Consider the following 17729-nt stretch of genomic DNA (forward strand, 5'->3'; position numbering starts at 1 on the left):
GAAGTTTATCAGTCTGCTGTGAAAAGAGGGTCAGACCCTCAAAGGGGAGATCCTGTATAGTCTGCTGGACATTCTGTGGAAGACCCGATGATTGAAGCCATGAACATCTGTGCATAATTATTGTGGATGTCATGGGCCTGACTGCCACATCCACTCCTTCCAAGGCAGCTGGGAGAGAGATCCTAGCCACCAACTTGCCCTCTTCCAAGATGGCCTGAAACTCCTGCCTCGCATCCTCTGGTAATTTGTCCACAACCTTGACATTGTCCCAGAGGGAAACATTTTATCTTACCAGAAAGGCTTGCTGGTTCAAGATATGAAACTGCAAGTCTGCCAAAGAATAAACCTTTCTACCAAAAAGGCTACGTCTATTCGCATCTTTTGCCTGTGCGGTAGAAGGCTGAGCCTAATGTTCCCCTTCATTTACTGCTGAGACAACCAACGAACCACGGAAGGGAAGGTGTAGACTTGTTCATATCTCTGTGAAGGAATGTAGGTACATCCCGTCAGTCCTCTCAGCTGTTTGTGGTAAAGATGATGGCGTTTGCCACAATATTTCTGTGGGCTCCAGTATGGCCCCATTTATAGGCAGAGCCACACAGGAAGGTCCTGCAGACCCCAGTCTATGGGAGCTTTCTTCACTACCTCAACCTGAATGTCCAGAGAGAAAGTAACCTTCTTTAGCAGGTCTTGGTAGGCTCTGAGGTAGTCCTGAAGAGGGCAGGATACCCCAGGCACCATTGCCTCATCAGGTGATGAGGAGGAGCGCAAAGGAGGCTGAAATGGAGCCTCTTGTACCTTGTCTGCGGAAGGCTCTGGTAGGCAAGGTTGATTCTGTTTGGTACCAATCTCAGTCCCTGTGTTAACATCTTAAGTCTCTTCATGATAATGTCGTGACATATGCTTAGGAACTGTAGCAGGGCAGTTACCCCACTCCTGGGATAAAAGGAGTGACAGCAGCTGAGGGAGGCTGGCTGGGTAGCTGGCCACAGCTGGCCCTGATAAGAGGGCTGTAAGGAGCTATGTGAGTCTCACTCCAACTCTGGAGTGAGAAGGACCTAGATGCCTGGGAGAGACACGGTAATTTCAACAGAGCAGCGCTGGGGAAGGGGCAGGCTGAGCTGGGGAGCTTGAGGCCTGGCAGGAAGGTCTAAGGAGGTACTGGGGCTGCAAGGAGACAGCTGGGCTAGAAAGGCAGCAGGTCCAACCCCCTTGCCAATGATGAGTGGTCATTACAGACTGCAGTGTGCCCCAGAGAAAGGGGGCTAGAAGATGACTGGCATTAGCAACTGAGGCAAGGTGGGCACAGGTGGATTGGGGGCTCCCCTGCGAGAGGACACCCAGAGTGTGGGGGCACTGCTGTGGGGCAGCACCCCAAGATAAGGGGGCCCAAAGGGCCTGAAATACAGTGGTGGAGATTGACGAGGAAGCAGGTACCAGTAGGGAGATACCGGCCAGCAGGAGGCGCTCTGAGGCTGGACTGAGCTAATTCCTGGACTGACCAGCAGGAGGCACCGTGGTAGTGAGTAACCACCATGTTACAAGGACCTAGAGGGAGGAAGAACCTGGTGAGAGGAAATCCCCCTGGGTTCCAGTACTGCCAGTGGCAGGGCATAGGGGAAAGATCTGGGTCCCTAGACCATGAGGGGACCTTTGCCTGGTACCAAGGGCAGAATCCTCTTGATGCAGGAGAGGCACCTTCTAGATTGAGAGCAAGTGGCATAAGAGCCAATTTCCAATTCTGACCAAGAGTCCAAGTTGCGAGAGCAGGGAGTTGTGGTACCCTGCAGCGCCAAGGACCGGTCATGTGTCCTTGGAGACATCAATATGGATGACAGCATGCTGGGCTTTCCTGTGGGTGGCACTGGGTGAAGAAGTGCTGGCCAGTCTGAAGTCAGCTGTAGTATTGAAGGCTGGATGCTACTCACAAGTAAGCCTGAAGTCTGGGGATCAATCGGTATGAGACAACTTGTCTCATACAGTTGGGGAATCTGGTACCAAGAGGCATAGGAGATTCTCTGATGTCGGTGCTGAGAGGTTCCCTGGTATTGCTGATGTTGCACTGAAGGGGTTGACCTCAATGGCACAGGCACTGTTGCTGCAGCAGAGGACCTCCTGTGAAACAAAGCATCTCTTCAAGGACAGTACATCCTGCCTTCCAGCCTGTTTGCTGGTAAACTGTACCAGGGACCTTGATCTCCTGGAGGAGGTTGGCTCCTTTGAAGCATGTTGTCTATGCTTCTTACGTGGTACTGCTCCCCTTACTTGACACTGAATCTCCACAATGTCCAGAGTGGCACTTCTGAGTAAGGTAGAAGTCCTTGGTGCCCGCCCCAAGCAGGTAAGCTCTGATAATAGACATAACACCGTCTCCATGAGAAGGTGACCTATCTTTCTTAGTCCGGGGCTTGACGTCTCTACAGATCTGATACCTGTCCCAGATGTGACTGAGGCACTTCAAAAACTTGGAATGAGGGTCATTCACCACCATTGACTTTTTGCAGCCATTGCAAGGCTTAAAGCTCAAAGACCAAAACATTTCCCAGTACTGTTAGCCAGTACCCAGAACAAACAGGAAACAAGTAAAATAACAAAAGAAACTTATTCTAAAGCTCTACTATCTGATGAGTACACTAACTATATACAGAAGAGAAAAATTCCCTAAAAGGGAGAACACTTGCAAATCAAGCCAACAAGCTCTGACTACTGATCATGGGAGGTAAGCAAGAATGAAGGTGGGCTGGGTGTGTCTCTGCCCTTGATGTCATTGTGCAGCAGTGGATGCAGGCACCGCATGAATGGGCACTACTAAGGTAAAAATCTCTGGCTCCGGTGTACTGGGCATGCACACACTTGAAATTGAATGGACATATTCAATCACTCGAAAAAGACAGATTTCTCATTGAAAGACGACTCCAGCATGGTGGACAGATGTGTTACTCATGCAATTCTTGATAGTCAATATACTTGTAGAACTACATATTTCTTTAGCTTTCAAACTCGGACATGAAATTCTGAAGTGGAGAGCAAGCAAAAAATTAGAACCCATGGTAAAATCATGTGACCGGAGGGTCTTGCTAAAATCAGAGCCAGATGCTAATTCCCTTTCAACCAACGACCCCCATGACAGGAATCCTCCCCCCACAGAATTTCTAATTTTTAAGAGGAAACTGTAGATTAGCATAATTACTTTGAAATCAAGAATTTCAGGCACAGTAATCCAATCCAATCTCCTCCAGACTACCATATATTGAGAGGTCTCCTTATATTACTAAATATTTAGAAATGAAAAAAAGTAGTCAGGAAAAACATTTCCCAGGGAGACTAGAAACATCATTCTCTAGAAAGTTGGCATAGTGTAACCCAGGGGTTCTCAAACTTCATTGCACTGCGATCCCCTTCTGACAACAAAAATTAGTACACGACCCCAGAAGGGGGAACCGAAGCCTGAGCCTGCCCAAGCTCCGCCGTCTTGGGTGCGGGTGGGATCAAAGCTGAAGCTCAAGGACTTCAGCCCCGGGTGGGGGGCCTGAGCCCCGCCAGCTGAAGCCTGAGCCCTGCCACCCAGGGTTGAAGCCCTCAGGCTTCAGCTTTAGCCCTGGGCCCCAGCAAATCTAATACCAGCCCTGGCGACCCCATTAAAATGGGGTCGCAACCCCCTTTGGGGTCCTGGCCCACAGTTTGAGAACCGTTGGTGTAACCTATTTGAAATGTCTATGCTAAATGAAAACATTACTATTTCTCAACAGAAATTGGCAAAGAAAAGCAGTAAGAAACTCATTTCCAAAAAAGACATTTTCTCATGCAACTGGATTTTTTTAAAAACTTAATACAAAAAAGAAAGATATTAAATTGGAAAACAGTGGAGCAGTCCTTAGTATCATATGTTTGGAGATCCTCTGGACATGGATAAAATTACATGCCCAAATTTTTCAAACCTAGGTGACTAAAGTAAGGCTCCTAAGTCAGAGTGATCTGAATCTCAGATGTACTGAGCCTCCACAGCTCCTACTGGAGTCCATGGTAAGAGGCAGAACTACCTTCTCACACCCTGCGGGGGTGGTTCCTTCCAAATAAGGGTTGAAACATTAGCAGTACAATGCAGCAAAGAAGATAGTACTGTTATCCATGGTGTTCCTGTTCCGTGGATAGCAGACTCTAATACCTTTGATGCAGCATCAAGTTCACTAAACACACCATGCTATACATGAACATTGGGGTTGTAAAATGGCAAACTAGTTTTCAGAGAGATTCAACTTGAGAAATTATTTTGCGAATAAATCGTGGGACTTTTTCCTCTACATCTCTATAGCTTTTTAGCACAACAGATAAAAACCCTGTAGCTCCCCGTCTATTGATATGAAATTCACAGTCTGGAACTCTGAATTCCAAATTGTAGCAGGGCAGTTACCCTGCTTCTGGGGGGAAAGGTAGGCTGATTGGGGAAGCGGCCACTGCTGGGGCCACACCCAATCAGGCCACAGCTGGCCCTGATAGAAGGGCTAAGGGAGGAGCTGGGTCAGTCTTACTCCAGCCTTGGAGTGGGAAGGACCTAGCTGCCTTAGAGCACAGGGTACCTGAAGCAGAGCAGTGCTGGGAAAGGGCAAGAAGGAGCTGGAGATCCAGCCTGGCAACTCCCCAGGCTGAGGCCTTGTTAAAGGCTTAGGGAGGTACTGGGACTGCAGGGAAAGGCAGCTGGTCCAACCCCCTTGCCAGTGATGAGTGGCCATTACAGACTGCAGTCTGCCCCAGAGAAAGGGGGCTAGATGATGACTGGGCAGACTGGCAGTAGCCACTGAGGCAAGGTGGGTATAGAGGGTTGGGGGTTCCCCTGGGAGGGGAGACCCAGAGTGTGTGACTGCCGTGGGGCAGAACCCCAGGGTAAGGGTCATGGGTCCGGGAGGGACATGGGGGTCTGAGGCAGGAGAGACACAGGCCAGCAGGAGGCGCTCCAAGTGCTGAAATTGAGCTAATTCCCGGACGACCAGCATGCGGTGCCATTGGGTTGTGCTCCATCTGCTACACAAATCTTTTGAACATCTGATTTCTAGAAGTCAGGAATATCCCCACACATCCTCATTTCCGAGACAGCAATATGGAACCTGGTAGTATTAAATTCCTAAAGAGAATATCCATGTACATGGGTTTTCCAACCTTCATGGAATACATCTGAATATTAATTTGGGCAGGCAGCACATGAAAGTATATGCCTCAACTGAAATTATCTATTTGATCCCACCAAATCAAGCCTCTGTTGGGAATTCTATCATGTGGAACCAAAACAGTCTGAGATGGTTGTGACGACTGACATCCTTCACCTATACTGTAGGATAGAGTTGTCCTGGTTGAATCCAAAAATTCAAAGTGGAATACTCCCATTGTCTTTGAGCAGGTCATAAGGCATTTCATAAGCCTTATGTGCTGATCCGAGTCCAAAATAGGCACAAAAAAATTAAAGATGTCTCCTGTGACTAGCATATGCCTCATTCTTATCTGGTTATGCCAATATGTCCATACGAGTCTTACATGCCTATTGCATGTAACTATTTCAAAGGAAATGCTGCTCCTAGAAAATGAAGACTTGTTGTGACAGCTCACTAGGTGACAACGCCAAGTTTAAAAAAAAAAGCCTTATTGCAACCTATTACTGCACCACACAAGCCATGGAAAGCACAGGTAGTTCACAGTGCACCAGGAAGTGTCAGCTGTTGGTTCCAAAACCCATAAGTGTATCCTCAGCATAGAAAGCAGGAACAGTAAAGTGGTGTCAGTGCTTCAGTGCTACTGCAAGAAAAGTGCACCGAACTGCGCTTAGACATTCTGATGTTTACTGAGCTGAGAAGGCAGCAGAACATCTGCATACACCAGCGTGTTAAGAAAAGCAATGAAGCCAGCACAAGCATCAAGATGTATTGGGCCATCCATGTGAGAAAGCGTTAAGTCAGGCTAAGGCAACACCACACCTTGCTACACCTCAGCTAGAGAAGATGATGACCTGAGAAAAATGTTGACAACCTTTGAGACGGCATGAAATTTCTTCACCATTCAAATCTAATGTGCCACCCGGTATGAAGTCCCTGGCATTCAAAGGAGCTCTTCCAGTTCTCTGAAGTTGTGTCTTCTCTCCCTCTCCAATGCATAGTTTAGAACTGCATGCTAACTATCCAATTTCAGCTGGAAGATGACAAAGCAATAATGCATCAGACTGCAAAAGAGTTTTGCAGATGTGACAAACTAAAAGATGTCATTTATGAATAAGGTGTATGGCTATGGGTGTTTGTTCATGATGGGTTACTTGCTATGCTACTTCAAAAGGTGTTAGAGGAACCAAGTAGGAAAGGTAAAACAATAGCCAAGAAAAGGAACATCCCACACAAACAAAACAAAAGCCAGGATTATATCAGGGAAAAGGCAACTCCTTGGCCCCAGCCCCGGTGACATAACTGTTTGGCCAAAGCTGACAGGAGAGGGATCAAAGGGAACACTAAAATATTAGAAAGCTTCACAGATCCTAGAAAAGGGAGGGGGTTGTATTAGCTGGGGAACATCGTCAGGAGGTGGGGCTCAGTGAAAAGAGGACAGACGACAACTGACTGAGACACACAGGGTACATCTAAACAAAACAAACCCCGTGGCAGCAAGTCTCAGAGCCCAGGTCAACTGACTTGGTCTTGCTGGGCTCACACTATGGGGCTAGAAACAGACATTTGGGCTTGGGCTAGAGCCCAGGTTCTGAGATCCAGTGAGGGGGAAGGGTCTCAGAGCCTGGGCTCCAGTCCGATCCCAAACATCTACATGGCTAATTTTAGCCTCACAGCCTGAGCCCTGGGAGCCAGAGTCACTTCACCCAGGCTCTGAAACTGGCGGTTGAGGGTTTTTTTGCTTTTTTGTTTTTGCTATGTAACATGCCCACAGACTCAGAGAGGTTTGCTGCAAATGTGCAATTTGCCTTCTAGGCCAGAGCAAAGAGAGCTGCCTAACTAAGCAAGGACAACCTGATAAGTTAGGATGCAGTTATACATTGAGGTTTTGCTTTACCATTTTAACCCAATGTACTTAAAGACTATGGCGTTCCAAGAAGGAGGAGTGCTAGGCAGAGACGGGCTCCACCTAACGGAGAGAAATGGAAGAGCATCTTCGCAAGCAGGATGGCGAACCTAGTGAGGAGGGCTTTAAACTAGGTTCACCGGGGGAAGGAGACCAAAGCCCTGAGGTAAGTGGGGAAGTGGGATACCGGGAGGAAGCAGGAGCGCGCGAGAGGGCAGGGCTCCTGCCTCATACTGAGAAAGAGGGACAATCAGCGAGTTATCTCAAGAGCCTATACACAAATGCAAGAAGCCTGGGAAACAAGCAAGGAGAACTGGAAGTCCTGGCACAGTCAAGGAATTATGATGTGATCGGAATAACAGACTTGGTGGGATAACTCATATGACTGGAGTACTGTCATGGATGGATATAAACTGTTCAGGAAGGACAGACAGGACAGAAAAGGTGGGGGAGTTGCACTGTATGTAAGGGAGCAGTATGACTGCTCAGAGCTCAAGTATGAAACTGCAGAAAAACCTGAGTGTCTCTGGATTAAGTTTAGAAGTGTGAGCAACAAGGGTGATGTCGTGGTGGGAGTCTGCTATAGACCACCAGACCAGGGGAATGAAGTGGACGAGACTTTCTTCCGGCAACTCACGGAAGTTACTAGATCACAGGCCCTGGTTCTCATGGGAGACTTCAATCACACTGATGTCTGTTGGGAGAGCAATACAGCGGTGCACAGACAATCCAAGAAGTTTTTGGAAAGGGTAGGGCACAATTTCCTGGTGTAAGTGCTGGAGGAACCAACTAGGGGCAGAGCTCTTCTTGACCTGCTGCTCACAAACCAGGAAGAATTAGTAGGGGAAGCAAAAGTGGATGGGAACCTGGGAGGCAGTGACCATGAGATGGTCGAGTTCAGGATCCTGACACAGGGAAGAAAGGAGAGCAGCAGAATACGGACCCTGGACTTCAGAAAAGCAGACTCTGACTCCCTACGGGAACTGATGGGCAGGATCCCCTGGGAGAATAACATGAGGGGGAAAGGAGTCCAGGAGAGCTGGCTGTATTTTAAAGAATCTTTATTGAGGTTACAGGGACAAACCATCCCGATGTGTAGAAAGAATAGTAAATATGGCAGGCGACCAGCTTGGCTTAACAGTGAAATCCTTGCTGATCTTGAACACAAAAAAGAGGCTTACAAGAACTGGAAGATTGGACAAATGACCAGGGAAGAGTATAAAAATATTGCTCAGGAATGCAGGAGTGAAATCAGGAAGGCCAAATTACACCTGGAGTTGCAGCTAGCAAGAGATGTTAAGAGTAACAAGAAGGGTTTCTTCAGGTATGTTAGCAACAAGAAGAAAGTCAAGGAAAGTGTGGGCCCCTTACTGAATGAGGGAGGCAACCTAGTGACAGAGGATATGGAAAAAGCTAATGTACCAATGCTTTTTTTGCCTCTGTCTTCACGAACAAGGGCAGCTCCCAGACTACTGCACTGGGCAGCACAGCATGGGGAGGAGGTGACCAGCCCTCTGTGGAGAAAGAAGTGGTTCGGGACTATTTAGAAAAGCTGGAAGAGCACAAGTCCATGGGGCCAGATGCGCTGCATCCAAGTGCTAAAGGAGTTGGCGGATGTGATTGCAGAGCCATTGCACATTATCTTTGAAAACTCATGGCGATCAGGGGAAGTCCCGGACGACTGGAAAAAGGCTAATGTAGTGCCCATCTTTAAAAAAGGGAAGGAGGAGGATCCTGGGAACTACAGGCCAGTCAGCCTCACCTCAGTCCCTGGAAAAATCATGGAGCAGGTCCTCAAGGAATCAATTCTGAAGCACTTAGAGGAGAGGAAAGTGATCAGGAACAGTCAGCATGGATTCACCAAGGGCAAGTCATGCCTGACTAATCTAATTGCCTTCTATGACGAGATAACTGGCTCTGTGGATGAGGGGAAAGCGGTGGACGTGTTGTTCCTTGACTTTAGCAAAGCTTTTGACACGGTCTCCCACAGTATTCTTGCCAGCAAGTTAATGAAATATGGACTGGATGAATGGACTATAAGGTGGATAGGAAGTTGGCTAGATTGTCGGGCTCAATGGGTAGTGATCAATGGCTCCATGTCTAGTTGGCAGCCGGTATCAAGTGGAGTGCCCCAAGGGTCGGTCCTGGCGCCGGTTTTGTTCAATATCTTCATAAATGATCTGGAGGATGGTGTGGATTGCACCCTCAGCAAGTTTGCAGATGACTCTAAACTGGGAGGAGAGGTAGATACGCTGGAGGGTAGGGATAGGATACAGAGGGACCTAGACAAATTAGAGGATTGGGCCAAAAGAAATCTGATGAGGTTCAATAAGGATAAGTGCAGAGTCCTGCACTTAGGACGGAAGAACCCCATGCACCCCTACAGACTAGGGACCGAATGGCTCGGCAGCAGTTCTGCAGAAAAGGACCTAGGGGTGACAGTGGACGAGAAGCTGGATATGAGTCAACAGTGTGCCCTTGTTGCCAAGAAGGCCAATGGCATTTTGGGATGTATAAGTAGGGGCATTGCCAGCAGATCGAGGGACGTGATAGTTCCCCTCTATTCGACATTGGTGAGGCCTCATCTGGAGTAGTGTGTCCAGTTTTGGGCCCCACACTACAAGACGGATGTGGAAAAATTGGAAAACGTCCAGCGGAAGGCAACAAAAATGATTTGGGGACTGGAACACATGACTTATGAGGAGAGGCTGAGGGAACTGGGATTGTTTAGTCTGCAGAAGAGAAGAATGAGGGGGGATTTGATAGCTGCTTTCAACTACCTGAAAGGGGGTTCCAAAGAGGATGGATCTAGACTGTTCTCAGTGGTAGCAGATGACAGAACAAGGAGTAATGGTCTCAAGTTGCAGTGGGGGAGGTTTAGGTTGGATATTAGGAAAAACTTTTTCACTAGGAGGGTGGTGAAACACTGGAATGCATTACCTAGGGAGGTGGTGGAATCTCCTTCCTTAGATATTTTTAAGGTCAGGCTTGACAAAGCCCTGGCTGCGATGATTTAGTTGGGGATTGGTCCTGCTTTGAGCAGGGGTTGGACTAGATGACCTCCTAAGGTCCCTTCCAACCCTGATATTCTATGATTCTATGTATTACTGTTGTCTAATAAATATCCTGCTTTGAAAAGGCTGTCCTGTGTCAATGCAAACATCTGCTGTTTGCATAGCTCCCAAATGGCTAAGTCTCCAACAGGTGTCCAAACGCCTTTGGACTTGCTGAAGGGCATGGTGAGAAAGAGGTGCTGAAGTCAAGGAACCAGCCTTGGAGTAGTGGGGCTTTCTGTGGAAAAAGTGGAGGCACAGGGCCTATCACTAAGAATATACTTCCAGAAAGACTGCATAGAAGTCAAAAACTAACTGTTACGGCTGTGATTGATGCCTTAAAAGGGAACAGGCCCTGTCCATCTGTGGTCAGTTAAGTACCTCCTAATGGGGGGCATGCATCATATAAAATCAGATAGTTATTTAGAAGCGAAAGAGGAAACAAAGTGCCAGCGTGGTGGGGAAAATAAGTAATCTTGGGATCAGTAAAGGAGTCTGCCTCTGGGGACAGCCTGGGGAGGCACCATTTGGGAAGGGGTGGGTGGATCTGCCATTTATTAATTTTGCTGGGGACTGTACTTAATACTGTCTCACGAAAAAGAGCCCAGGAAGAGCAGATTTAAAGAGGATCTGTGCATTATTGGTTTGGCTTGGGGCTGTTCTTAAAGTGGTCTTAGAAAGAGGAGGCTGCAGAGGGCAAAAGTCCCAAGGGCCAAATTATTCTGGCTGGGCAGTTGGGGAACTGGAAATTTACACTTGTGCCAATAAACAAGCCCAGCCAGGGATCTGAGAAGGGGAAAAACTGAAGCAGAGCTGCTGCAATGGTGAAAACCCAACCACAAGGGGGTGCTACAGAGCATCTGCTGCTGTGATATTTAAAGTGGTGAACAGATCAGCAATACAATGAATGTACTACCAAATATACAGTAGGATGACACTATAGTACAGGTTTGATATACACATGTGCAATTCCCACTGAAGTCAGAGGAAGTTGCCTAAGCTAGCCTTACACCTACAACTTTCAGAGATTTTTCAGCCATCAACAGTTTGATTATTTACAGTGAAATCCCTCATATTAGAAACAATAATCTTTGGAAAACGGCCATAACACATGGAGCCAACCAAATCTGTCTCACTAGTAAACGATCCATTTCCAAAAGTAATACTTCACCATTAGCCATTGAAATATCAACTGAAGTGTTCTCCTTAGAAGAGAAAAACAAAACAAAGGAAGACAAAAAGTCCCCCAAAATGGAAGAATGTGTTCCAAACTTAAATACTGCTGAAGAAATAGGCCATGATTAAGAAATGCTATTTTCAAAATAACTTTTTTGGGGGAAAGTAGTCCCAGGAGGTACATCTGCAGCACAAAGCACTAACGGCTACATAAACAAGAGGAAGAGATGCAAAACTATATCCAATTACAATTTGTATGTATGATACCGTTTTATAGCTCCTTTAATCTAAGGCTCTCCCAGCACCGTCACAAACTGAGGTACAGCTATTAAATGATTTGCTCAAGGCCACACTAATTGATAAAACTGTACATTGAACCCAGGCAATTCTGACTCCAAGTTCTCTGTTCCAAAAAGGAGACAACACTGCCTTCTCCAAGGCCAGTTACCTACAAAAGTTAAAGGTGTTTTTTCCTCCACCTGCTTCTTGAAATTTTTTTTGATCTAAAACCAAAAGTGTTTGTTGTAATAGAGCCAATTAGGTGAATTAGGGATGTTTTAGGTCTACTTCTAAAACATTTGGCGCTGACCACCACCAGACACAGGAGGCTGGGCCAACGAATGGGGCAAAGACTGGGCTATTCCAATGCATCTCTTGGGAGCTATAAATTAATCTCTGTGGTCTAGCCACCACTAGTGACAAAGTGCCACGAGGTGGGCATGGCTTACACATGTATCCTCCTAGACTCCTATAGTAAAAAAACAAAATTCAAAAGCTCAAGGGATGTCTGGTTATTTTCAATTTACCAACAATGTTAGGAAACAAATTTGCCAAACGTTCACAAGGGCATTAAAAAAAACAACCCACCTGATTTCGGGTGGGGCGAGGTGTGCAAAGGGAAGGGAATGGTAGAGGAGAGGGAGACACAAGAAAAACATTTCTACTCTGCTCAAAGTGCCAAAAGGTAAAATAATGAACGTTCCCCAAATCTAGAAGTAGTTAGAGGAAAATTCATGTCATGTCCAAATGCTGTATTTTCCTTTCTAACTACAGGTTATTATCATAAGCAATTCCAGCCTCACTGTCACAGGACTAAGCAGAACTATGCTGGGGGAAAAAAAACTATCCTATAAAACATATTATCCTGTCCAATAAGTACTGAGGATTGAGCTGGGAACACTCACTTAGATCTTAGACATCAAAAATATTCAAATTTTGACAGAAACCAACAATCACCTATAGCAAGTTATAAATTTACATGAAAGCTGGAAGAACGTATCCTGGTTCTTACGCCAAGTCAACTTTCCCCATAAAACAGGAAACTATTTTTAAAATCCCATATGACAAGAAGAAGAGTGGAAAAATTATCCACAAGACTGGAGTAAATTTTTTTCAGGTGTCGGTGCAGAATGTATCATGTTTTGTATAAACAAGAACCCACTGATAAAGAAAGATCTGAGCTGGAAAAATTTGTAAATGGTGAATATTCTTGTCATTCTGTCAGTCCAGAGGAATTATAGATCAAACTAGTAATTGCAGCGCAACCATAATGAGAAAACTAATTTACCCCAGCAACATACAAAAATCATTGCTTTAAATAATTCCCCTGTGTGTATGCTTCAAAGATGATTCAACCATACCAATATTTAGATATGTATTTGTGGCACCACAACATTCAAATCAGTTGGATTCAGGTTTATAAATTTTAGCAATCATTTGGCTCTACTGCAGGGGATTGAAAGGATCCAGTTTTCCAAAGCCATTTCCATTTGATGGTTATGTGTTTGCCCTTCATTTATGATCAGTAGGAATTCAAGAACAAGTTGAAAATAAAATGTTTGTTATTTTCAAATGTAGGAAAGAATTTCACATTTAAGTACATCTCAGTTGTGGGTAAGAATGTTACAGCTTATGGGCATCTGGTTACTAAACAGACACAAGTATAAGCTCCCTAACTTGCTTTGGCATTAAAGTGCATAATAGAATTTGTTCTGTTCTTACAGGGCTGAGATTTTGCTTTTATGCACATCTAATCTGGACGATCACTGCTTTATTCTGGATGTAGTGCTTGTTAGGCTAGAACGATCAAGAAAAAGTCACCCAAAACTATTCTTACAACAAGCATCCACTATTTTCTTTTAACTTCTCCAGCTAATATTTACCTGAGAAAAATCCCTTTTCTGTCTCTACCTCTGCACGTTAGCTAAGCTAGCTGAATTGTTTGGGAGGAGGGCATATTGATAGCAATAAGATTAAAGTTCACAGAATTGACACCAGCATGTACAATGGACCACTGGCACCAGGAGTTCCAAGAGCAGGCTTAAGGAAGCTTAGCAGAGTTCTCTTTTGAGACTGGTGTCTACATATGTTGGCATCTACTACCAGCAACATAGATGGGTGAAGATTGTCTTTTCTGTGGAGACATCACAGGACTTTTCCTGATGTTATCAGGATCCACATGGTAAACAGAAAGACTAGTACTAAATACCAACCAAACTGGTATGCCAGAAGAATATCCTTTTCCTGGGGGAGCAGTAGTAATATTTGTTCCTCACATTTACATAATTTTGCACTACTGAAAAGCAAAACCGGAAGCTTTGGGACTAACAGTCTGACATCAGCCTGCCTTTGTAAGGCAAAGACTCTTCCATATGTAATGAGAACAGCAAAATGCTAGTTAGGCTTGCCAGTCTCAAGTCTGAGGTTATTTTTAGTTATGCTGTTTCCTGGTCTAGCATTTCTTATAACACTTTAGTTCCAGAAGTATCATCATCATTAGAATAATTTCCTGAATCTCGAGTGCTCTGTTTAGAGGGTTTGTAGTCTTTAAAATCAGTTTGATTTGTTTCCTCTATAACAATACTCTCAATTATACAACAATTTTCTGTTGGCTCCTCTGAAGCTGACAGATACGGACTGTTGAAAGGTTGTCCACCAAGGCACTGCAGATAGGGGAGAATGGAAGGAGAGAGGAAAAACAAAATGATTAGTTATAAGCTTAAATATGGCTTTGGTTAATGCAGCTCTTTGCAGTCTTGTTCCCATTATATTCTGTAGTACAATGATGTCTCTACTTATGGTATGGCACTTTTTTTTTTTTTTTAAGGCATTAATAACTTACCCATAAAGGTTGCTTTGGTATGTAAATACAGACAAGTATTACAAAATGTCTCTAGATATGTCCCTAAACTAGTATAAATGGTGGATGCTTGGTAACTTGAAGTCTTTAAATCATGATTTGAGAACCTCAGTAACTCAGCCAGAGGTTATGGGTCTATTAGAGGAGTGGGTGGGTGAGGTTCTGTGGCCTGCAAAGTGCAGGTCAGACTAGATGATCATGGTGGTTCCTTCTGGCCTTACAGTCTATCAGTCTATATGGCCATAACTAATTTTTCTCATTTTTTTTTTTTACTGTGCTAATAAGTATTAACCACTTACACAGTGTGCTCAGCAAAATATAAAAGACAAAAGATTATACAGACTCTAGCCTTTTGGAGCAGGGAGCTACTACATCAACAGCACAAGTACACACTTTGAGACCCAGAGACAGAACTTAGCGCATTTGGGGACAGGGAAGTGGTGGTAATAGGTAGGTTCATTTTTTGTTTTAAACTGATGTGGATTAGCATTTGCATGCTTTGCAAGGGGAGAAAAGGTTCTGAGGAAAAATTTGAAATAGAGAGACAGTGGGTGCTGGGGCACTTAGATAAGGGAAGGAATTCCATCTAGTCTTATGCCCCTCGGTACTTTACAAATAGTGAACAGTTAACTCAACCCTAGACTAAAATATTTAAAATCCCTTCCTATGAAGGGGACACTTATAAATAAAGCATTACATGAACTGTGTTGCCAGTCTACAATTGATGCAAACAGCTGAAATTTTGCCTTACAATTCAATTTACAGATAATTTGATAGTAGATATATTGTTTAAGTTACAACTTGACTAATATTAATGTTTGTAAAGCACTATGTACTGTACATGCCAAGGGTTCCATTGAGGCAGAAGTGCGCTGGGAACAAGGTACACTGTCCAAGTGACATGCCACCTTGTCAACGGTATAACGTTCTCAAAGGCAACTGGGAGAGTACTGTGAAAGCTGATTCTTGCTACACTTTAGTATTTGAATGCTGTGAGCCATAATGTGTGCATCTTGTGAAGGTGCATGTGGAGGAAAAGGGCACTCTCAAGCAAACCTAAGTTTTATGTGAACAACAACAACACAGCTTTAAAAAGTATTTTTCCATACAAACACTACCTGAATATGTACAGACTGAAGAGAGTTTTTGGAACTACCCCATGACAGTGGGAACTATTTTGAGGTAAAAGCGGAGCTTATGATTTGGAAGGAAGAAAAAAGGCTTCCTTTTGTTCCATGACTACTTGCATACAGTCCTCAACGTAGTTATCCCTGAGCTTCACCTACTCCTGGTTTCAGTCACTGCAGCTTAAATGACCACAGGGTTATGGTTTGGGTGGGAGAAAGTGCCAGTGGCATCCCTCCCTTACAAGATATTTGTGCTCCATCATTTCTGATGTTACTAGAAGACAGTAAGGGGATGTAACCACATTCCTTTCATCATACTGTTCCATAACTGGACGGATGGGTGAAGTCAAAGAACTTCATCTCATCAACCCTGAAGGGGAAAATGAAAATTACTTACTTGTAACTGGAGTTTGAGATGGATTCTGCATATTCACACTCTTGGGATGCACTGACTGGTGCAACTTGGACAGTGGACCTTCTTGTGGCAGTGCCAGAGTGCTTGTGTGCCCCTCCTAAGCCTGCCATCAGAATTTGAGCATGTTCTGAGAGCAAGGCTATAAAAAGGGACAGTCCCTTTATGGGGCAAGGAATTAATTAGGACTCCACAGAAGGGGGAAGGTGGGCAGGGAGTGAGAATACACAGAATCCATATCAAAGAACTTTGGTTACAAGTAACCAACTTTTTTTGTTGTTGAGTTTCTGCTGAACATTCCCTCTCATGAGATCATTAAATACTGCTTGCCAAATTAAGGATGGAGGCACATGGTGTCCTAATTACATACAGATTGAAACACTGCTCTGTCAAACTGAGCATCAGATCTAGATACCATATTTAAACTGTAATGTTTAATGAAAGTGAGACATGAACCCCAAATTGCAGCTTACATATTTCAAAAAGAGGAACATGCCTAACATGCCACACAGGTACCAACCACTCTAGTTGAGAGAGTTCTCTCTCACCTCCTGCTGGTCTCAGAAGATCTCTTAACTCTACTCTATATGCTCTCTAGCCCATCTAGACAAGGAATGTGCAGAAACAGCTCAGCCCCTAAAGTTTCCAGCACAGGAAATGAACCATTTGGGAAAGGCCTAAACTCCTTAGTTCTAGCCAGATAACAATAAAACTATGTCTGAACACTAATCTACACTCACGCTTATGAGCATGAGATCCAGGAAAGATAACCAGTATACTGATTACCATGAAAATCTGAAATTACTTTGGGATAAATTTGGGGTGAGGTCTACGTATAACCTTGTCCTTATGAAAAAACAGTAGAAAGAGGGTCTACCATCAAAACATGTAGTTCCATAATTCTTCTAGATAGACTAACTCCTATTATAAAGTTGTTTTTATGGAGAGAGAGGTTTGAAGGGTGCAGATAATTGTGTTAATACCAAGTTTAGATCCCATGGAGGAACTGGATTTCCTACTGGCAGATACTAGTTCAATAAACCCTGCAAAACCTTTTAACAGTTATATGAAAAAAAATAGTTACCATTAATAGGTAAATGAAAAATTGCTACTGCTCCCAAGTGGACTAAGTGAGGAAACAGATAAACCCATAGATTTTAAGTGTAGTAAAGATTCTAAAATATATTGAATAAGAATGGATACAGGATCAATATCCTAGTCAGTCAGCCATAAAACAAATTTTTCCATTTAAAATCATAACATTTCTCTGGTCTACTTTTCTAGAATTGATTAAAACATGTTGCACACCTACAGAACAAGCTACAAAAATTAAGCTCCTCATTGATCAACCACAGTGCAATTAGGAGTGTTGGGTGGCAGAGGAGAAGAGAATAGGAGTTGGAGACTCAGAGGAACTCATGTAAAAGGAGCACTCCCCACGAACTTTCTTCATTCTCATCTACTCCACTTATTCTTTATGCATCAGCTACTAGAGGATGTAATGTCTCATAAAAAGTAGGTTTTTTTTTTTTAAAAGCAAAACCTGAAGCTTGGAAGAAAAACATTTGCACAAAGGCATTCCTTTATTTAAAAATAAAATTTGATACGGGCTTTTCCCTTCTTTGGGTCAGCTTGACAAGGCAGAAATCCTAAAACATTATTTTGTAATGGCTTTCAATAGGTTTTCCCCTTTTTTCCATATAAATTGAAATATCTGTTTATCACAGATTTAGAGAAATCAGTAATAATCACAAGAGATCAGACTAATTCACATA

General features: G+C 44.2%; 1 protein-coding gene across 3 annotated transcripts in view; it reads right to left on the bottom strand.

The window, feature by feature from the left end:
• Positions 1 to 9783: 9783 nt before the first annotated feature.
• Positions 9784 to 17729, bottom strand: part of IFNAR1 (interferon alpha and beta receptor subunit 1) — a 44091-nt gene continuing 36145 nt past the window's right edge. The window contains exon 10 of one of the 3 annotated variants that reach the window (XM_074970592.1): positions 9784 to 14218. In XM_074970592.1, coding sequence (XP_074826693.1) covers positions 14018 to 14218 — 201 coding nt within the window. In that variant the 3' untranslated portion in view covers positions 9784 to 14017. The remainder of the gene's footprint in view (positions 14219 to 17729) is intronic. The other 2 variants (XM_074970585.1, XM_074970576.1) reach the window with 2 other exon arrangements.

This window comes from Natator depressus, chromosome 1, assembly GCF_965152275.1.
Source record: "Natator depressus isolate rNatDep1 chromosome 1, rNatDep2.hap1, whole genome shotgun sequence".
NCBI lineage: Eukaryota > Metazoa > Chordata > Testudines > Cheloniidae > Natator > Natator depressus.